The sequence below is a fragment of the Scyliorhinus torazame genome, chromosome 9, assembly GCF_047496885.1.
Source record: "Scyliorhinus torazame isolate Kashiwa2021f chromosome 9, sScyTor2.1, whole genome shotgun sequence".
Taxonomy (NCBI): domain Eukaryota; kingdom Metazoa; phylum Chordata; class Chondrichthyes; order Carcharhiniformes; family Scyliorhinidae; genus Scyliorhinus; species Scyliorhinus torazame.
In genome coordinates this window covers 146,442,823-146,465,963 of record NC_092715.1, presented here as the reverse complement: position 1 = coordinate 146,465,963, position 23,141 = coordinate 146,442,823, and the positions used below count along the sequence as shown (strand labels likewise).

General features: G+C 46.7%; 1 protein-coding gene across 5 annotated transcripts in view; it reads left to right on the top strand.

The window, feature by feature from the left end:
* Positions 1 to 23,141, top strand: part of LOC140429512 (nicotinamide riboside kinase 1-like) — a 53,505-nt gene that overhangs the window by 18,705 nt on the left and 11,659 nt on the right. For 4 of the 5 annotated variants that reach the window (XM_072516606.1, XM_072516602.1, XM_072516604.1 and 1 more), the window contains exons 2-7: positions 4,959 to 5,063; positions 12,105 to 12,195; positions 19,171 to 19,219; positions 19,818 to 19,974; positions 20,630 to 20,701; positions 20,781 to 20,887. In XM_072516606.1, coding sequence (XP_072372707.1) covers positions 5,035 to 5,063; positions 12,105 to 12,195; positions 19,171 to 19,219; positions 19,818 to 19,974; positions 20,630 to 20,701; positions 20,781 to 20,887 — 505 coding nt within the window. In that variant the 5' untranslated portion in view covers positions 4,959 to 5,034. The remainder of the gene's footprint in view (positions 1 to 4,958; positions 5,064 to 12,104; positions 12,196 to 19,170; positions 19,220 to 19,817; positions 19,975 to 20,629; positions 20,702 to 20,780; positions 20,888 to 23,141) is intronic. The other variant, XM_072516607.1, reaches the window with a different exon arrangement.

Here is a 23,141-nt window from a genome sequence, read left to right as displayed (position 1 = left end):
CCACACCGGAAGTCTGGGAAATCGTATTGTCTGATCTCGGGACCTCCATTGGGGTTACGACAGAATCATTTCACATTTCTCCATATTGAACTTCATCTGTCACTTGCCCACCCATTCTATCAACTTATCGATTTCCTTTTGAAGTCCTACATGATGATCCTCAAAACTTACAATGCCTCCAAGTTTCGTATCATCCACAAAGTTTAAAATTGTGCCCTTTCGGAGGTCATTAATTCAGGAAAATCCAGTTGAAAAGTGTGAGGGTTCAGCATGGTTTCAGGCAGTTTTAGCTCTAAATGCAACAGAGGCATGAGAAGCAGTGTATTTTGGGATACTTTTTTCCCTATTTTGTTTTCAAGGTGCCAGGATAATTTAAATAAAATAAGATTGGAAGGGTTCATCCGAACGCAACTTTGGTTCAACATCAGGGACGAGATTCTCCGACCCCCCGCCGGGTCGGAGAATCGCAGGGGGCTGGCGTGAAACCCGCCCTTGCCGAATTCTCCGGCACCGGCTAAAATGCCTGTCCCGCCGGCGTAGATTAAACCACCGACCTTACCGGCGGGACAAGGCGGCGCGGGCGGGCTCCGGGGGGGGGGGCGCGGGGCATCTGGCCTCGGGGAGTGCCCTCACGGTGGCCTGGCCCGCGATCGGGGCCCACCGATCCGCGGGTGGGCCTGTGCCGTGGGGGCACTCTTTCCCTTCCGCCTTCGCCACGGTCTCCACCATGGCGGAGGCGGAAGAGATTCCCTCCACTGCGCATGTGCAGGAATGCCGTCAGCGGCCGCTAATGCTCCCGCGCATGCGCCGCCCGGAGATGTAATTTCCGCACCAGCTGGCGGGGCACCAAAGGCCTTTTCCGCCAGCTGGCGGGGCGGAAATTCGTCCGGCGCCGGCCTAGCCCCTTAAGGTTGGGGCTCGGCCCCCAAAGATGCGGAGCATTCCGCACCTTTGGGGCGGCGCGATGCCCAACTGATCTGCGCCATTTTGGGCGCCAGTCGGCGGACATCGCGCCGATACCGGAGAATTTCACCCCTCATGTCAAGGGTGATATTTCCAAAAGTACAACATACCCACAGTGCTCCATTGAAATGTCAACTCCAGTCCTAATCTTAAATTCTGTATGGGGGAGGGGGTTGGATTAGTCCACGATCTTTTGACTCCCAAGATAAGAATGCTGTTAACTGAAACAAGCTCATACTTGGTGCTAGAAATAAATTAAATAGACTGTTATAAAGATCACAAAAAAATTATTGTACTGATGTACACAGTTTCACCTCCCCAAAGTGTATCTGAAATTCCCCCAATATGTTTCCTGTTGGAAGCTTGAGCTTTGAGAAATCTATTGATTTAGCTGAAGGATCTTCCCAATGTTATCAATTCAGCTGTATGGAGAAACTCTGCATGGGTGCAGACTTCGTGCTTAAAATCTACTGTTATTCCGTGGTGTTAGGCAGGTTGGTTCGATGTGGATTGCACTCGATGCAGGGAAGTTAGAAACAGACGTCTAACACAGGAGAAGATCCAACACTGTTTTATTCAACGAGATGAACTGCTGCACATATTCAGCTGTGGGTCGACACTATACTGATCGGACTAGTGACCTTGTAGTAGCCTGACCAGATTTACTAGTTACCGCATGGTGTTTGCACTGTGCTAGCTCGTGGACTCTGACTGTCTCAGTAGCTGGATCCCGAGAGAGCGGGAAACCTAGTGCCCTCTGGCGTTATAGTGGTAGTGTCCTGTCTGGTGATTGGCTGTGCTGTATTGTATGCTTACAAGTCATCGTATGTGTCAATCACTGCCTGTCTGCATCTCATTATATACATGAGTGGATATTATGACATTCCGTACAGTTAACTGTAGCCAAAGTTCGTTTCATTGTTAATAGTCACTCTCCAGCAAAAATAGCCTTTGATGAGATGGGGTGTTACTGCTGCATCCTGATTAACGATTTGAGATTTTGAGGAGCTAGTTTGTGATAATAAATCTTTTATAAATATAAGCAGAGTTTCTGGACCAGGGAAAGACGGCCTGTTTTGGAAAGCACACTTTTCCCAGGTTGGATGAAAACAACAACTTACATTTTTGTAGTGCCTTTAACATCTTATGTTCCACAGTGCTTCACAGGACTACTATCAAAAATCTTGACACTGAGCTACATAAGGAAATATTAGGACAGAGGTTCATAAGCTTGGTCCAAGAGAGAGGATAAAAGAGCAATTTAAGAACGAATTAAGGAGTTTTAAATCCTAGGCAGCCAAACAAAAGTGTGTTCATGGTGGAGCAATAAAAATCAGAGGTTGGTAAGAGATCAGAATTTAAGGAGCGCAGAAATCTTGGAGAAGGTTATCTTGGAGAAGGTTACGGAGATGAGGGGTGTGCAGAACTGACTTTTTGACACCCGAGAGATCACAGCAATGCAGTTCGATTGGCTGGTTGGTGGCGGTGATTGGGCCCTACGCAAGTGAGGTAGTTTTCAGAGTTCTGACGTTCAAAAGGCTATGTCTCCAGTAGCACTGTACTATTTTGCAACTTTTGAGCTCCTCACTTCCTCCGCTCGACTTGAAGGTATATGCCCATTAAATATCCATGGATCAAAATGATAATCACAAAGTAAAAGAAATGGGAAATAAGGGAATCAGCAGGAAGGGCACTTTCAATATATTTAGAACCTGTGTGCTTTAATTTAACCTAAATATCACCTAAACTCAACTCAAAATCCATGCAACAGTAAATTGTTGTGGTAAAATCAACCAAATCAGTTGGCCCGTTTACGAGCAAACAACTGGTAAATTTTCACAAAATGATGCATCATCCTATTCTTTAATCTTGCCTTGAGCACTTTCTGTAGGGCACTGCTGTATTTTTTTATTTGTATTACTGGCAATCATTGTGATTTCCCTTGAGTGAAAACTCCCAAATCATGCCTGTTTGTGATTTTTATTAATTAATTTATGAGATGTGGGTGCCGTTGGTTAAGCCAGCATTTATTGTCCATCCCTAATTGCCCTTGAGAAGGTATCGGTGAGCTGACGTCTTGAACCTCTGCAGTCCATGTGGTGTTGGTACGCCCACAATGTTGTTAGGGCGGATGTTCCAGCATTTTGACCCAGCGACAGCGGCGTGGTAGTTCAGAGTCAGAATGGAGAGTTATTGGAGTTGTGTTTTTATGGTCCCTCATAACAGCTTATCACTTCAACCTAGCTCGAATGTGGTCCTAAGCCTTGGTGGTGAGATGTTCTGCACCACACAGCCCCTAAAGCAACCCTTAACAAAACCATTATTTGCACACTGTTATAATAAATATTATAAAAAATACTGTTATAATAATGGGGCGGCACGTGGCACAGTGAACAGCAGTTGCTTCACAGCACCTGGGTCTCAGGTTCGATACCCGCTTGGGTCACTGTCTGTGCGGAGTCTGCACATTCTCCCAGTGTCTGTGTAGGTTTCTTCCGGGGGCAAGGCATTTTCAGTACCCCAAAATGTATCATAGAGTTCAACCAACCTCTCCCTTTAATGGATTTTTTGTTTTTCCTAGCACACGTTTTTGTCCCTAGGTGTGCGATTACAATTATGGACACGTGGGTTTCTAAACACAAAACACTGTTTATTCCATGAACTCAACATCTTAAATAAACACTGGATCTCTTAACACCCCTTACTTCAAAGATAACTCAGAAAATATTGCAACAGTAAATAATTCCTTAAAATGTTCCTTCAAACTTCCAAGAGACTTAACCCCTTTAAACAAAATCACATCAGGTTAAAGGCTTCACTATTATAAGTTTAAATCACCCAAGTGATCCAGAGATGGTCTTTTATGGCAGAGATCCAGCTCACTGCAAAACACAGACACACACCCAGCTCTTTTCCTCCAAACTGCAAAACTAAACTGCAAAATGGCTGACCTGACCTCAGCTCCACCCACTCTCTGACATCACTGTTTTCTTAAATGTACATTGCTTAAACATCCATGTCTTAAAGGTACTCTCACATGACACCTCCCACAAGTCCCAAAAGAACTGCTGTTAGATGAATTGGACAGTCTGAATTCTCCCTCTGTGTACCCGAACAGGTGACAGAGTGTGGCAACTAGGGGCTTTTCACAGTAACTTCATTGCCGTGTTAATGTAAGCCTACTTGTGACAATAAAGATTATTATAAAAATCACCAAAAATGAAAGCTTTCAATGAGATGGTGAAATTTGAGACATACATCTAATAATACCAAACAGGGCATTTTCTCATTTTAGCAGTGGGCGCAACTGAGATATTGGGCATGATTTTGTGGTCCCCTGCCAGAGGGTTTGAGGGGGGAGGGGGCACGTAAAATACAGCAGTTGGCCTCCCCACTGCCTACCTTCCCCCAGTCCTGTCTCAGGGGACAGTGAAGGCATTGGACTGCCTGCTGGCCTCGAGCCTACTGAAGCCCTTAACTGACCAATTAATGACCACTAATGAGAGAACGAAGGGTGGAAATTACAGAGACTGGTCACACTCTTTTCATTCCTCCTTGGATAAGGGGGTGGGGTAAGAGGACTGGAGGATTGCAAATGTTACACCTGTGTTTAAAATGGGTGAAGAGATAAACCCCAGAAACCATAGGCATAGTGAGAGAACGTTTACAAAGAAAAATCCAAGACAAGATTAATTGGCATTTGGAAAAGTATAGGCTAATTAAATGAAAGTCAGCAAGAATTTGCTAAAAAAAAAAAAATGCATTTGATTGAATTCTTTAATGAAGTAATGGAGAGAGTTGATTCTCCATATGGACTTTCAGAAGGCATTTATTAGATATGTTAGCAAAATTAAAGACGTGTTTTGGATACCACTGATCTGGATACTCTTCAGGAAAGAAAGTAATGAAGTGAGAAATGAACAGACAGCTGAAGGCTTGACATAATATCATACATCTTACAGAAATACAAGATCATAAATATCTTTCTTTTTCAGCAACTGCAGGATTTATGCAAAATCGTTTCATGAATTCAGTAACAAAGTTTATTAGAGATTTGTATGAAAGCTGGAAATGGAAAAACTTATTGTTGGAATTGGAGGGTAAGTATGAGTGAATTTAAATCACTGTTGGAGTTTATTACTGTACATGAGAGTATATGAGAGTGAGTTTACTTTCCCTGTATTTTTTCCACTGAAACTATACAGACAGCATCTTTTGATATTTACTCATCTGGAATTATTACTTACAAAGACTAACAGCACAAAAATAGACCCAGCAGGTCAATGCTAGTGTTTCATAGAATCCCTACAATGCAGAAGGAGGCCATTCAGGCCATCGAGTCTGCATCAACCCTCTGAAAGAACACCCTACCTAGGCCCCTGCCCTATCCCCGTAATCCCACCTAATCTTTTGGACACTAAGGGGCAATTTAGCGTGGCCAATCCACATAACCTGAACATCGTGCGTGTGTGTGCGTGCGTGCGGCAAATGCACGCAGACACGGGGAGCACATGCATACTCCACTGACAGTTGCCCAAGGTGGGAATTGAACCCGGGTCCCTGGTGCTGTGAGGCAGCAGTGCCAACCACTCTGCCATCATGCCACCCCAAAACTGGAAACAGTTTTTGAACTGTCATTCAACTCAAAGCTGCCCTTTCACTCTTGTTTTTTCGTTTGCTCACTTTTGGTTGCTTTTTTGATGTTACTGCTTACTGGCATTCCCTTTTGCTTCTTTTGTGCATCCTTTCTAACAGAGTTTGCCTCAGGGAACCATTTCATTAACTGCTGCATACAGATTCGGTTTTGCGGCTTAGCCCCTCCCTAATAACATAATTAACATCCAGCTTCTAAGATTTATTACCGCTAGTGCTGTCGTTTTAGAAATAAAAATCTTTTTTATACCTTCATGGGATGTGGGCGTCTATTGCCAATCCCCAATTGACCTCCTCTCCTTTATCTAACCTAGTGCTGAATCGACATGCTATTCACATAGTTTTTCCAAAGCAGACTCGCTTGAATTTCATGCCACTGTTGAAAGCTCTAGTTGGAGACGATTTGATGCTTTTAGATTTTGTCTCAGGCTGTGGGCATAACTGGCAGAGCCACAATTATTTGCCTGTATTGCTGGGTTCGATCCCAGCCCCAGGTCACTGAATGTGTGGAGTTTGCACATTGTCTGCATGGGTTTCACACCCAGAGTCAAAGATATGCACACACTAAATTGGCCACACTAAATTGCCCTTTTATTGGAAAAAAATAATTGGGTACTCTAAATTTATTTTTAAAAATATTTGCCTGTATTGTCCAAACCAGCTGCCAATAAGTCTTTTTCTGGTGGTCGTTTTAGGATAGAGAGTGGGCAGCATGGTGGCGCAGTGATAGCACTGCAGTCTCACAGCACCGAGGTTCCAGGTTTGATCCCGGCTCTGGGTCACGGTCTGTGTGGAGTTTGCACATTCTCCCCGTGTTTGCGTGGGTTTCGCCCCCCAACCCAAAGATGTGCAAGCTAGGTGGATTGAACACGCTAAATTGCCCCTTAATTGGAATAAATAAATTGGGTACTCTTAAATTTAAAAAAAAAAAAAATTTTTAGGATAGTGCGCCTCCCTATGCCATTTCTGACGATGCTACAAATCAACTAGAAATAGTCGATTTTGCAGCGGGCTTTGGGGTAGGGGGTCGATTTTGGTGAGTGTGCGTGAGGGGATGGAGGAGCTATGCAGTGTGTGTGTGAGACTGTGCGCCTTACTCCCAGCATTGAATTTCTCACTCGCTCTCATCGCCCCATGCCAACACATGCTCATGCATCCACTCAGGGGATGAGGAAGAGTGAGTGTGTATCCTGAGAGTGAGCCGGACACAAACACACACACTGGCCCGCTCACCTTCTCATTATTATGATTTATTCTTTTTTAACTTAGATAATGTGCTGACATTGCTTTACATTTACTCAGAAATTCTTTCCTTTCTTAATACCTCAACTATTTTTGATATCCAGTTTATTCTTGTGCTAAATGTTATCTTCCTGAAATTTGCTTTTCAGCCTTTTGAGTATGAAATAATTCCAAATGTGGCTCCCCAAAGAAAAAGGTTTGGCAAACCTGTTCTAAGGGAATTGAAGGATATGTGAATAGTGTGGCACAACGAAGCTGAGGTAGAATATCAGCCATGATTGTGGTGAATGGCAGAGCTGGCTCAATAGGTCAAATGGCCTAAACCTGCTCCTATGTCTTAGGATCTTTTATGAACCGTATATTGTGGAACTGGAGTCTTATGTAGGCCACGTAGGGGTGGAAGTTTCCATTCCCTGAAGGAGGGGGAATCAGTTGGGATTCTGTGAAAATTGAACAGATTTCATGGTTATTTCTCATGTACAAGTCTACAAATTCCCTGTTTCATTGAAGAACCCATGGCATCTGGTTGTTAGTTCAGCACAATAATCTGTAAGCTACCCTTTGGATTGTGTGAAGAACGCCTAGATTCAGTGCTGGGTTTACACTGTACCTTAGGCATTTGCACATAAAATACCAAGTAAATCTCAACTACCACATCACAGCGTTCACACAGAACTGGCAGAATTTAATCTAGGTTGTTAAACATCTACCTTGCATAAATTAATGATCAACTTGCTGAGTTATCAATAACAGCTGCAAAACTTGAAATAAAGGAGATTGTCAAGTGGATGGATAATGAAATAATATAAAAGTGACAATTGTAAAGAAGCAAGATGGGAACTGGGCCATAATATGAGAGAACTGCATTGTAAAGTTAATGTATATTTATCTGGAAAACCAAATGTTGAGTCAAATCAATGGACTTCTAAATGGCACTGGTACCAGCAGTGCTGGAACTGTCAGACCACCTGAGAAATAGCAGCTAAAATATTGCAACGGCAGGATGTCATTGTGCATTATCAACTTCCCTCAGTTTTGCAGATATAATACGGTCATATCAAATTCAATTTCAGGATGAAATAGCCTCCTTTTGCAATAACTTGTTCCAATTTTGTGGCTATTGTATGATAAGTTTTACAGCTGGAGTTCAGTGTAGATTTTCCGAATTGTTCCAGAAAGTATAGATCAGCAGCTTTCAAGTTATTGGCTGCAAGGGCTGGCCTGTTAGCTAGTACACAGTATTGCATTACGAGTGCCATTGACTGTCAACATACAGATCTTGCAGTCAGTGGCATTTCAGACATAAAGATGACATTCTCCCAAGCCCCAGAAAAAATTGCAAAACTGATTCAAGTATTCGCTCTGGCAAAAATTTATAATAGTAGCTGACACATTGGTCTCATGTGATGTCTATAATAAACATTGGACATTCTAAACAATACTTTCTCAAGTACTTTGGTGCAAAAAAGTACTCACCCAGACAGAAGCACCAGTGCTGAGGTCCACATCATATTTAGGCAGGTGATGTGAAACTCAGCTCCAGTAGGAGGCAGCCCCAGATCACTTCAATTTTGCATCAGCTATAATGTGACTGCAACTATTGTAAAGGGGGTTATCCACAAACAATAACGAGAAGCTCAGCAAAAAGCACTTGCGGGTGTTCTTGAGGTCCCAGAGGACAGGAGTTCCATGAGTATGAGCTGTTCCAGTTACAGCCAGAAAAAGTGAATTAAACCCGATTGCAAAACAGAGCCTGGAACATCAGAACTGATGAAAGGTCATCGACCTGAAACTTTTTTTTGTTTCTCACTCTACAGATATTGCCTGACCTTCGGAGACTTTCTAGCATTCTCTGTTTTTATGTTGCTCTGCCTGACCTTCTCAAAAACTTACCCGCATACTCTGTTTTTATGTTGCTAAAAACGTTGTCGTTTTGGCAGATCAGTATCTTTGCATTGGAGCATGCATTATGCACCAGGCTAACTCAGCATATTTTCCTAGGTCTACAACTCCAATCAATGTCATTAATCATTTCGATCCAGCCTACACCCTTGGCATTGTGGGTCATGCAAACAATTTTTGGTTAGTTCAAATAAACATTATCTAAAGCTAAATGTAAACAGAAAACATCGATACAAGCTCTTTTCATATCTCAGCATCCAAAAGTGTTTCACAGCCGGTGAAGTACTTCAGAATTAGTCACTATTGTAGCAGGAAAATACTGCATTACAACGTCTTACAAAAAGCAATGAGATGATAATCAGATAAATATGTTTCAATGATCTTGGTTGAGGGTTAACATCTGTCAGGACACCAGAATAATTCTCTTGTTCTTGTTCAAAGAATACCATATGATAGTTCATGTTCAGTATGCCAACTCATTTAATGTCCCACCTGAAACTTAGCACCTCAAGCAGTACAGTGTTCCTTCAGTACTGCACTAATGTGACGGCCTAAATTGTGTTCAAGTTCTTGGAATGGGGTATAAAATTAGCCAAGTTGATTGTCACAAATATCTCCTTGACTAAAAGAAAAGCAATTAAAATGTATTTGGGAATGGAAAAAAAATCTCTAAACAGCAAAATCAAACATCACAAAACCACCAACATAAATTATAAAATATACCTCAAACAAAGAACCAAGTCTGCTGACACAACTTGTACGGACTGTTTTTGGCTACTATCATAGAATCCCGACAGTGCAGAAGGAGGTCATTCAGCCCATCACGTCTACGCCTACCCTCTGAAAGATTGCCCTACTTCGGCCCACTCCCCCATCCTATCCCATTAACCCCACCTAACCCATACATCCCAGGACACTAAGGGGCAATTCAGCATGGCCTATCCACCTAACCTGCACATCTTTGGACTGTGGGAGGAAATCCACGCAGACACGGGGAGAAGGTGCAAGCTCCACACAGTCAGGCACCCAAGGTTGGAATTGAACTGCAGTCCCTGACACTATGAGGCAGCAGTGCTATCCACTGTGCCACTGAGTCGGTCCACCTTCCCCCTTCAGTCTGGTTACTGTTTATAGCAAACTCTATGTAGTAAACAGTAACAATTATCACAAGCACGTAAATAATGCATGCTCCTTTTTTAAAAATAAATCATTGAAGCTATCAATGAGATTGCTAATTCTGTTGCAAAGTCCTGCATGGAGTTTCCCCTACATAAGCTCAAACCACTGATTAAAACCTAGGGTTTGAATTAGAAATTTCACTTGGAATTGAATGCTGGTTATCGTCATCTGTTATTGAAAATGATGTCCCACTGTTAGTTATCTGGGGCGAGATTCTCCGACCCCCCCCGCTGGGTCGGAGAATCGCCGGGGGCTGACGTGAATCACGCCCCCACCAGTTGCCGAAGTCTCCGGCACCGGATATTCGTCGGGGGCGGGAATCGCATCGCGCCGGTTGGCGGCCCCCCCCCCCCCCGCGCGATTCTCCGGCCCGGATGGGCCGAAGTCCCGCCGCTAAAATGCCTGTCCCGCCGGCGTAAATTAAACCACCTACCTTACCGGCGGGACAATGCGGCGCGGGCGGGCTCCGGGGTCCTGGGGGGGGGGGGGGCGTGGGGCGATCTGGCCCCGGGGGGGTGCCCCCACGGTGGCCTGGCCCGCGATCGGGGCCCACCGTTCCGCAGGCAGGCCTGTGCCGTGGGGGCACTCTTTCCCTTCCGCCTCCGCCACGGTCTCCACCATCGCGGAGGCAGAAGAGACTCCCTCCACTGCGCATGCGCGGGGATGCCGTGAGCGGCCGCTGACGCTCCCGCGCATGCGCCGCCCGGAGATGTCATTTCCGCGCCAGCTGGCGGGGCACCAAAGGCCTTTTCCGCCAGCTGGCGGGGCGGAAATTTGTCCGGCGCCGGCCTAGCCCCTTAAGTTTGGGGCTCGGCCCCCAAAGGTGCAGAGCATTCCGCACCTTTGGGGCGGCGCGATGCCATCACCACCCTCTGTAAAAACTTTCCACCGCACATCTCCACTGAACCTATCCCCCCTCACCTTGAACGTGTGCCCCTTTGTAATTGTCATTTCCGCCCAAGGAAAAAGCCTCCAACTGTTCACCTTATCTATACCCTCCTAACTTTATAAACTTCTATCAGGTCGCCCCTCAGCCTTAGTCTCTCTAGGGAGAACAATCCTAGTTTATTCAATATCTCCGCATAGCTAATTACACTCCATACCAGGCAACATCCTGGTAAACAGTACTCTCTCCAAAGCCTCCATATCCTTCTGGTAGTGTGGTGACCAGAATTCCAAATGTGTCCTAATCAATGTTCTGTATAACTGTAACAGGGTGGCATGGGGCACAGTGGTTAGCACTGCTGCCTATGGCGCTGAGGACCCAGGTTCAAGTCCAGGCCCTGGGTCACTGTCAGTGTGGAGTTTGCACATTCACCCAGTGTCTGCTTGGGTTTCACCCCCACAACCCAAAGATGTGCAGGTTAGATGGATTGGCCACACTAAATTGCCCCTTAATTGGAAAATAAATAATTGGGTACTCTAAATTTTTTTTAAACTGTTACATAATTTGGGAGCTTTCATACTCTATACCTGGTCCGATGAAGGCAAGCAGACCATATGATTTCTTTACCACCATTTCCACCTGTGCTGCCACTTTTAAGGAACTGAGCACCTGCACGCCCACATCTGTGTCTCTATGCTCCTGATGGTTCTGCCATATATCTTGTAGCTCCCACCTGAGCATTTGGTTGGGTAATTTTGGGACCACAGTCTTATTTCCATAGCACCACACAACAATTCCAGTGCAGCTTTACAGATAATAACTGGCCAAGTAAAGGGCAGCACGGTGGCACAGTGGTTAGCACTGCTGCCTCACGGCACTGGGTCGCTGCCCGTGTGGCGTTTGCGCATTCTGCCTGTATTTGCGTGCGTTTTGCCCCCACAACCCAAAGATGTGCAGGATAGGTGGATTGGCCATGCTAAAAAAAATGCCCTTAATTGGAAAAAATGAATTGGGTACTTCAAATTTTAAAATATATAACTGGCCAAGTAAATACAGGAAGGAGGAGGGTGGGAGCAACAACCATAATCTCAATGGAGGGGGCAGAAGCACCCTAGATTATTTTTGTGAAACCTGAAGTGCACTTCTGTGATAATGTTTAGCTATTTTGATGGAATCTCGTACTGTAAAGCACTGATGCACTCTGCTTTGCCTGATCTTATTGCAGTACATCATTTTATGCAAATAAATATAAAATTGGTGATGTCTCTTTTTGATTCAGTGTCACAAATGGTGGAAAAACAACACTTGCATGCAAACTTAAGAAAGCTCTTCCAAACAGTATTTTACTATGTCAAGATACATTTTTCAAGGTAAGGCATAAAATGCTGTAGATTATTTGAAACCAATTTAGGCTTTGTCTGATATTACAGTGTTGTGATATGTTACGTACTCGAGATTAGAAAAAGAGGCCATTAGGCCCGTATAGGCTTACTTCCATATCCACACTCTTTGCTTCGCTCCAGCAGGAGTAAAAGAGATAAAGAAATAGTGACCAAACCAACAAAAAAATCTCAACTTCTATCGCAATCAGCCAAACCCCAAACAAAATGGTTATTATCCAAAATCATTCCTCCCTCTGGTCCTTCTGCCATCTGTTCTAAATGTATTTCTGAAGGCTTTCAAAAGCTGGAACGGTGTAATTCTATAACAATACTATCTATTTATATTGCACCTTTAATGAGAAAACATCCCAAGGCACACAGAAGTAGAATCAGACTATTGTGAACTGCTCCTTCACAACTTGATTATCCTCCGAGAGGATACTTACTCCAAACTTACTCTCTGCTTTCTCAATTTAACTGGACAGTTCCTAATTTTGCTTGGTCTCAGCTCCTTACCAGATCGATCCACTTTTGTTAATGCCCTTAATAATTTTGAATATATGAATGAGTTCCAAGCCTTTCCACTGAATCCAAGCCCAAGGTATGAAGTCTATCTCCATAACTATTGACTGTGACATCGCAAATCACCTCCACTATTACTTGAGAACTTTCGGGTAAATTAAATCTGTCCTTGATTGTTCTGTTTGAGCCCCCCTTAAATTTATCCCACATGGTTTCTCTTGATATATTTAAATTATCCATTTAAATTTTAATTTCCTCAGCCATACGAAGGCAGATTCAAACCTTCCACAGTTATAAACATACAAAAGTCTGAAAATTCTTGGTTTTGCACTGCCCCTTCAGAACTCTCTGCCTGCCCTGATGAGGCAAATGATTTTGGGGTGGAGCCAGAAGCATGGATGCTCTGTGTTGGTAGTAATGGCTTTACTTGGAACCCATTGTAGTTTTAGATGCAAGTCAGGCGCAGTCCCACTGATCCTGCAAACTAGTGGGGCTGACACAATGCCGGCTTTAACAGTTGCTTCATGTCCTGTGGATTATTGAGGTCACTATCTATTCAAATCTCATGCTCTCGGGATCATCTGTAAATGAGCTATCCTGCATGCATCCTTAATATTTTATAAATTCTTAACAAACAAAAAAACTACCCTTACACTTGATTAAGTTTAACTATGGCCCTTTCTAAATTAAATTTAGAATGTTTTTTTGTTAATACCTTTTGCTCTCCGAAAGACCTTTTTTTAAAAATATATTTATCAAAGTTTTTTTATCAAAACAATTTCTCTCCCTTACAAACAATAACCCCCCCCCCCCCATAACAAAATAACAAGAAATCGCACTGAGCAAGATATATACATGGCAAAATGTTATATTTACATAGCTTTATACACTGGCTCTCTCCCGCACGTGCCAGTTTCCCCCACCCTTCATGTCATCTCTTGCTCATCCCCACCCCCCCCAGTAATCCCCCATTCCTCCCGGGTTGCTGCTGACCGGCCTTCCTCTAACGCTCCGCGAGATAGTCTAGGAACGGTTGCCACCGCCTGTAGAAGCCTTGCGCAGACCCTCTCGAGCTTTATGAACCCAGCCATGTCGTTTATCCAGGCCTCCACGCTAGGGGGCTTCACCTCCTTCCACATTAACAAGATCCTTCGCCGGGCTACTAGGGACGCAAAGGCCAGAATGCCGGCCTCTTTCGCCTCCTGCACTCCCGGCTCGTCCACTACACCAAATATTGCTAGCCCCCAGCTTGGCTTGACCCGGACTTTCACCACCTGAGATATTGCTCCCGCCACTCCTCTCCAAAACCCCTCCAGTGCCGGGCATGGCCAAAACATATGGACATGGTTCGCTGGGCTCCCCGAGCACCTTCCACATCTGTCTTCTCCCCCAAAGAACCTACTCAACCTCGCCCCCATCAAGTGAGGTCTGTGAACCACCTTAAATTGTATCAGGCTGAGCCTGGCACACGAGGAGGAGGAATTAACCCTACCTAGGGCATCAGCCCACAGACCTTCCTCGATCTCCCCCAGCTCCTCCTCCCATTTACCCTTCAATTCTTCTACTAGCGCTTTCCCCTCTTTCATCTCCTGGTGTATTGCCGACACCTTGCCCTCCCCGACCCATACACCCGAGAGCACCCGGTCTTGAATTTCTTGTGCCGGGAGCAACGGGAATTCCCTGACCTGTCGCCTCACAAAAGCCCTCACCTGCATATATCTAAAGGAATTTCCCGGGGTTTACTCGAACTTCTCCCGTGCCAAGAGGCTCGCAAATGTCCCGTCAATGAACAGGTCCCCCATTCTTCTAATCCCCGCCCGATGCCAGCTCTGGAACCCACCGTCCATCTTCCCCGGGACAAACCGGTGGTTACCCCTGATTGGGGACCACACCGAGGCTCCCACTGCTCCCCTGTGCCGTCTCCACTGGCCCCAGATCCTTAACGTTGCCGCCACCACCGGGCTAGTGGTATACTTTGACGGCGAGAACAGTAGCGGTGCCGTCACCAACGCTCCCAGGCTCGTTCCTTTACAGGACGCCATCTCCATCCTCTTCCATGCTGCCCCCTCTCCCTCCATAACCCACTTGCGGATCATCGCCACATTTGCTGCCCAGTAGTAGCTCCCTAGGTCCCTACTGCGTTCCAGGAACCCTCTCCTTACCCTCTGGGTCTTATTCGCCCACACAAACCCCATAATACTCCTACCTACTCTCTTAAAAAAGCCCTTGGTGATCACGATGGGAAGGCACTGAAACACAAATAGAAACCTCGGAAGGACCACCATTTTGACCGACTGCACTCTACCCGCCAGCGAGAGCGATAACATGGCCCATCTTTTGAAGTCGTCCTCCATTTGGTCCACCAACCTCGTCAGATTCAGTTTATGTAGGGCCCCCCCAACTCCTGGCTATCTGGATCCCCAGATACCGAAAACTCCCCACTGCCCTCCTCAGCGGTAGGTCCCCTATCCCTCTTTCTTGGTCCCCTGCCTGTAATACAAAGAGCTCACTGTTCCCTACATTGAGCTTATAGCCCGAAAACTCCCCAAACTCCAGAGTCTGCATGACCTCCACCATCCCCTCCATTGGATCTGCCACGTACAGCAACAGGTCATCCGCATATAGAGACACCCGATGCTCTTCTCCCCCTCGGACCACCCCCCTTCATTTATTAGACGCCCTCAATGACATGGCCAAGGGTTCGATCGCCAATGCAAACAGCAGGGGGGACAGGGGGCACCCCTGCCTCGTCCCTCGGTACAGTCGAAAGTACTCCGACCTCCACCGGTTTGTCACTACACTCGCCACCGGGGCTCTGTAAAGGAGCTTAACCCAATTGATAAACCCTCCCCCGAACCCAAACCTACGCAGCACCTCCCAGAGGTACTCCCACTCTACTCGGTCAAAGGCCTTTTCCGCGTCCATAGCTGCCACTATCTCTGCCTCTCCCTCCTCCGATGGCATCATTATCATGTTTAAGAGCCGCCGCACATTGGTGTTTAATTGCCTGCCCTTTACAAATCCAGTCTTGTCCTCATGGATCACCCCCGGGACACAGTCCTCAATCCTCGTGGCCAGCACTTTTGCCAACAACTTAGCGTCCACATTGAGGAGCGAGATCGGCCTGTACGATCCACATTGTAGTGGGTCCTTGTCCCGCTTTAGGATCAAAGAAATTGTCGGGGGCAGGGTCCCCTCCTCTCTTGCCTCGTTAAAGGTCCTCACCAGTAGCGGGGCCAACAGGTCTACGTACTTTCTGTAGAACTCCACCGGGAACCCATCCGGCCCCGGGGCCTTCCCCGCCTGCATACTCCCCAAACCCTTGCTCAGCTCCTCCAACCCAATTGGTGCCCCCAAACCAGCCACCTCCTGCTCCTCTACCCTCAGGAATCTCAGCTGGTCTAGGAATCATCTCATCCCCTGTTCTCCTGCTGGGGGCTGGGATCTGTACAGCTCTTCATAAAAGGCCTTGAATACCTCGTTTATTTTCGTCGCACTCCGAACCGTGGCTCCCCTTCCAACTTTGATTCCCCCTATTTCCCTCGCTGCCGTCCTCTTACGGAACTGGTGTGCCAGCATCAGACTAGCCTTTTCCCCATACTCGTAGGTCGCCCCCTGCGCCTTCCTCCACTGTGCCTTCCCTGTGGTCAACAGGTCAAACTCCGTCTGGAGCTGTCGTCTTTCCCCAAGTAATCTTTTCTCCGGAGCCTCTGCGTATCTCCTGTCCACTCTCAATCTCCCCCAATAACCTCTCCCTTTCCATGCCCTCTGTCTTCTCCCGATGAGCCCTGATGGAGATTAGCTCCCCCCTGATCACCGCCTTCAACGCCTCCCATACCACCCCCACTCGCACCTCCCCGTTGTCATTGGCCTCAAAGTACCTTTCGATACACCCCCTCACCTTCCCACACACCACCTCATCTGCCCGCAGTCCCACATCCAGCCGCCACAGCGGACGTTGGTCCCTCTCCTCTCCCAGCCCCATTTCCACCCAGTGCGGGGCGTGGTCCGAAACAGCTTTGGCCGAATACTCCGTCCCCTCCAGCCTCGGGATGAGCGCACTGCCCAGAACAAAAAAATCTATCCGGGAGTAGGCTTTGTGCACGTGGGAGAAGAAAGAAAATTCCCTGGCCTGCGGTCTTGCAAACCTCCATGGGTCCACTCCCCCCATCTGATCCATAAACCCCCTAAGCACCTTGGCCGCCACCGGCCTCTTTCCAGTCCTTGATCTGGAGCGGTCCAGTGCTGGGTCCAGCACTGTATTGAAGTCCCCTCCCATTATCAGGCCTCCTACCTCCAGGTCCGGAATGCACCCCAACATGCGCTTCATGAATCCAGCATCATCCCAGTTCAGGGCGTATACATTTACCAACACCACCCACGTCCCTTGCAACCTACCGCTCACCATCACATATCTCCCTCCATTATCCACTAAGATAGTCTTGGCCTCAAATGACACATGCTTTCCCACCAATATTACCACCCCTCTATTCTTTGCGTCCAGTCCAGAGTGAAATACCTTTCCTACCCATCCCCTTCTTAACCTGACCTGGTCCGCCACCTTCAGGTGTGTCTCTTGGAGCATACACGTCTGCCTTCAGTCCCTTCAAGTGCGCGAACACTCGAGCCCTCTTCAGCGTCTCCCTCCCCCTCCAGCCGGGGGACCTCCGTCCCGACCACCTCTTGTGTCCCATTCCCTTTCGGCCAGTGCAGCAGCAACCCTTTTTCTCCCTCCCTCTTTCTCCCCCCCCCCCCCCCCCCTCTCTCGCTTTCCTCCCCGCCCCGCCAGACCCGTCTAGCTTTTTTTGCTCCCCCCCCATATCGTTCCCGCAAGTCAGCTGACACCTGCTGACCCCTGCTTCCCCCGCCGTCCCTTTGACCCCCCCCCCATGTGGGAGTCTCCCAATCAATATGCGTTCCTTAGTTCCCCTTCCCGCCTTTCTTCCCGCGCAAGGGAAAAAAACCCGCGCCTTCCAAAGCCTGCCCCCTCTGGCGCAGCTCCTGTCGCGGCCTTGTCTCTCTACTCCAGCCCATGTAACATTTCCTGCACGTGATTGATCCCCTATATACAACCACCATCACACATCAACCCTCAAATATCCCCCCCACCCTCACAAACCTCAGTTAGAGTCCAACTTTCCAGTTTGTTTGAAGGTCCACACCTCTTCAGGCGTTGCGAAGTAGTAGTGTTGGTCCCTGTATGTGACCCACAATCGCGCTGGCTGCAGCATTCCAAATTTCACTCCTTTCCAGTGCAGCACCGCTTTGGCCCGGTTGAAACCCGCTCTCCGCTTTGCAACCTCCATGCTCCAGTCCGGGTATATTCGGATCTCTGCATTGTCCTACTTGCTGCTCCGCTCCTTCTTGGCCCATCTCAGGACCCTCTCTGTTCGTGAACCGGTGAAATCTCACCACCATCGCCCTTGGTGGCTCATTTGCCTTGGGCTTCCTAGCCAGCGCCAGGTGTGCCCAGTCCAGCTCCAGCGACCTCGAAGGGGCCTCCAAAGGGGCCTCCAAAGGGGCGCCCATCATCGCCCCGATCATCATGCCCGCGTATGCCACGGCATCGGCCCCCTCCACTCCTTCTGGGAGACCCAGGATCCGCAGATTCTCTCTCCTCGACCTGTTCTCCAAGTCTTCGAGTCTTCCCGCCCACCTCTTGTGTAGCGCCTCGTGCCGCTCCACTCTCACCGCCAGGCCCAAGAGCTCGTCCTCATTCTCACTTACTCTTTTCTGTAACTCCTGGATCTTCACCTCATGGGCCTTCTGGGTTATCCCTAGTCCTTCAATTACCGCCAGCATAGGCGCCAGCATCTCCTTGCGCAGCTCCTCGAAGCAGCACTTGATGAATTCCCGCAGCTCCGGCCCACACTCCGCTTTGTCCCTGGCCGCCGCCATTTTGATTTTTTTCCCCCTCGCTTCTCCCACTGCTCCAATGCCGCTTTTTTGGCCGTTGCACTTCTGGTCCGGTCCATAAAAGTTGGAGGGACCTCTCTCTTCACTTCTCCACGGGTTGTCGTCAAAAAAAATTCCGTTGGCGCTCCTCCAATGAGCCAGAAAGTCCGTAGTAGCGGGAGCTGCCAAATCGTGCGGCTTAGCTCCGCATAGCCGCAACCGGCCCGAAAGACCTTTTTTGAGAGCAAGTTGCCTAATGAAGTGTCCAAGTGCCACTGTGGCTTCAACTCCTCACGCATTCTTCAATCTTTCACAACTTTGTTTTGGTGCAATAATTGTCCCTCAGCTTCCTTTACTATTAACTTGCTCTCGGTGAGCAGAACATTTGAAAGCATGGTATCAGCACACCACCATCCATATACTTTCCATACCCCGAACGATATAAATATTTCTAACAAAAGTGGAGGTTCATTTCTTAAACTATGAATGAGGAACTGTATTTTTGGAGTAAATTTACAACAAATTAAGTTTTTATGTTTTATCCAGCCTGTCAATGAGGTAGAGGTCGGAGAAGATGGGTTTCAGCAGTTTGATGGTAAGATTTGTCACACCATTGGGAAAGGTCTTGATGCAACAATGCAATGGTCACAAATTTTTAATTCAAAAGAACAGAGTTGTTGGTCGACTGGATATGACCTGATTGAAACAGATCTGGGATCTGCATAATTCAAACTTACAAGAACCTACAGAAACATATAACAAATATTTAACATACTGTATTAGATGGTGGAACATGCAAAAGGAATTGTCTTAATGTTGGAAAATGTATTTTCTTTACCACTACTTAAATCTGTGATATATTTTCAACTAATCATGAGAAAAATGCTTTCAGTATCTTCCCTTCCTCAGTCTCTCCAAACCCTTTTGATTTCTCCTGTGCCCTCTCATGGAACTGAAATGTTCCACCTGGATGTGGCTCTCCTTTCAGGCTCTTGACTTCATTTATGCACCAAACCAAATGTTAATAGTGTTGGAACTCAAAACCAGTGAACCTCCATAGGGAAATGAATAGAACTCTGCTGTATGTACTAAAAAGGGAAAAAATGCATTTACATGTGTGCAGACATTTGTGTTTTATGTTTTTAAAGAGTATTAGTTTCTCATCTGCCAGTAATTATTTTATTAACATTTAGTTATCACAGCTCTGGACATGGAAGCCATGATGAATACAGTTTATGCCTGGATGGAGAACATGACTACTGTGCACATTGAGCAAAAAGCTCCAATTTTATCAGAGAACAAAGGCCCCAATATCCTACTAGTAGAAGGTTTCCTCCTTTACAACTATAAGTAAGTTTGCTGTGTCTTTGAAAAATAATCAGTTGATGTAATATGCTAATTAATTTATAGTTTTATTAAATTGTTATACAGAAACTAAAAATTAACTGGGTTGGAAAGAAATTATTGGACTGGTCAATATCAAGGTAACAACTCTGCTTGGAACATGGGAGCACCAATTATTTGTGCCACAGCAGTGTTCAGTTTGCTTCAATTTTCGTTTTTACAAATTTAGAGTACCCAATTATTTTTTTTTCCAATTACGGGGCAATTTAGCCGAACCAATCCACCTACTCTGCACATCTTTGGGTTGTAGGGGTCAAACCCACGCAGACATGGGGAGAATATGCAAACTCCACACAGACAGTGACCTGGGGCCAGGATCAAACCCGGGTTCTCGGTGCTGTAGGCAGCAGTGCTAACCATTGTGCCACCATGCAGCCTTCAGTTTGCTTCACCTTTACCAACTGCTGAAGCACAGAAATAAATGAATGCACCAGTTCCCATTTAAATTAACTCCGAACAAGGAGCTTGAAGAGGTTTTTAAAACCAGTCCTAACAGGAATTTTGTGGATCCTGTATTCCACTCTCAAATGTGAGGGTGTTGATACATATGACTGGATTTATAATGCTGTATGTAGTGCTTTACACACACATTTGTTTTTAGGCCCTTGAATGATGTTTTTAATCAACGCTACTATCTCTCCATTCCATATGAAGAATGCAAGAGAAGACGATGGTAAGGTCTGATTAAAAATGCTTTAAACACATCATTATCATCAAATGATCTAAAACTGAACAGAATCTCTTTATTGTAGTTCAAGAGTCTATGACCCACCTGATCCACCTGGAAACTTTGATGGACACGTGTGGCCAATGTACCTCAGAAACAGAAAAGAAATGGAAAAGAAAGTAGCTGACATAAGTAACCATTTTCACTTTCATTTACATTTTTCTGACCGAATCATGGTTGTTAGATTTCTGCGAATAACAGTTTAATGTCAGAATGTTCTCAATTTAAATTTCTAAACACTGTTGCTGCTGTATTTTGAGGATATTACTTGGTAGTGTAGATAAAGGAGAACCAGTGGATATAAAGTGGGATTCTCCATCCCGCCACACCAATTTTCTGGTGCAGCAAGTGCGCACCGGCAGCGGGATTCTCTGTCCCGCCAGCCAACCAATGGGGTTTCCCATTGTGGGGAGCCCCACACCATTGGGAAATCCTCAGGCGTGGGTGTGCTGCTGTCGTAATGCAGAGTCCCGACAATGGAGAATCCAGCGCGTGGTGTATTTGCATTTTCAGGAGGATTTCAGGTAAAGCATGAGTGGGTCACAATGCAGATATGAAGCTTGGTAGGGTTAGTGGAAGAGGTTAAAGGGGACTTTGAAAGGTGGGATATGTTGCATTTGACATTGGCAGGTAGTAAAGATGTGCTGCCTAGGCTCCTGTTAGTCTTTCAGTCCCTCACGATTTTTCCTTCTATAGTCTTTTTCTGGAAGGTGGAGGCACTGTTCTTGGATTTTGTGTGGGCAGGGAAGGTGCCGGGGGGTGAGGAGTGCCCTACTACAATGACAGAAGCAGGAAGGGGGGCTGGCGCTCCCAAATCTGATGCACTACTGCTGGGCAGCGAATGTGAAGAAGGTGAGGCACTGGTGGGGAGGGGTAAAGTGGATCAGGTTGGAGGAGGAGGCCTGCAAGGGCTCCAGAATGCAGACTCTGGTGACAGCCCCGTTGCTGCTCGCTCCTGTATACGGGGAGTCCAGAGGTGGAGTCAACTATTAAGTTCTGGAATCAGTGGAGGAGGCACTATAAACTCAGCCACGTGTCGGTGCTGACACCATTCTATTGGAACCACAGGTTTAAGCCGGGGCGGATGGATAGGATGTATAGGCGGTGGAGGGAGGAGGGGTTGGAGCGGGTCAGGGAGGAGGGGAAATTCGCTGGATTGGATGAGCTGCGGGAGAGGTTTAAATTACCGAGGGAGAGTGAGTTTAGGTACTGACAAGTGCGGGAGTGTGTGCGTAAGGAGCTACTGGCGTCCCTACAACCAGAGTATACACGGCTAGAGAAATTGTTACTCCCAGGTGAGGTGGGGAAGGGCAGGATCAGGAACGTTTACGAGTGGCTGGGAGAGCATGATGAGGCGCTGCTGGAAAGGATTAAGCGGAAATGGGAGGGGGGGGGGGGAAGAGTTGGGGAGAGAGATAAGATGGGGGTTCTGGTGTGAGGCGATGTGGCGAGTGAACTCAACTTCCTCCTGTGCGAGAATGGGCTTAATTCAGTTTGAAGTAGTGCACAGGGTACACCTGACACGGGCTCAGATGAGTGAGTTCTTCCCGAGGGTAACAGATGGGTATGTAAAGTGTTGACAGGGGCCGGCGAATCATGTTCACATGTTTTGTGGTTGAGAGATGTTGGGAGAGCTTCTAGGAGGCAGTATTTGGGACCTTATCGTGGATAGTGGGGGCCGAGGTGAAGCCGGACCCAATGGTGGCAATCTTTGGGGTCTTAAGAGGTTTCAGAGCTGCTGGAGGTCGGATACGCAACCGGGGATTGCAGCCTGGCTGGGGGATCTGTACAGGTTTCTCTGGTTGGGAAAGACTAAGTTTGATTTAAGGGGGTCGGAGAAGGGCTTCAAGGTATGGTGGAGGCCGTTCATGATAATATTGGAGGAGCTGTTTGGCAGGGGGGGGGTGCGGAACGAAAGGGGGAAAGATGTACAAACTGTTAACTCTGTTTTGTTGGAACGTGGTGTTGTTATTTAAGTTTGGAATAAAATATCTTTACAAAGTGAACAGCTAGCATGCAGGTGCAGCAAGCAATTAGGAAGGCAGATGGTATGTTGGCCTTCATAGCAAGGGGATTTGAGTACAGAAGTAAAGATGCCTTGCTGCAATTGTATCGAGCCTTGATGAGACCACACCTGGAATACTGTATGCAGTTTTGGTGTCCTTATCTAAGAAAGTCTATACTTGCCAAAGAGCCGAGCAGGGCAGTCAGTGGAACAGCAATGGCAGGAGTTTTTGGGGGTTATTCAGGATGCATAGCAGAAATTCATCCGAAGGAGGAGGAAGCATGCTAAGGGCAGGACAAGGCATCCATGGTTGAGGAGGGAAATCAAGAAGGACAGCATAGAAGCAAAAGAAAAAGCATACAAAGTGGCAATGATTAGTGG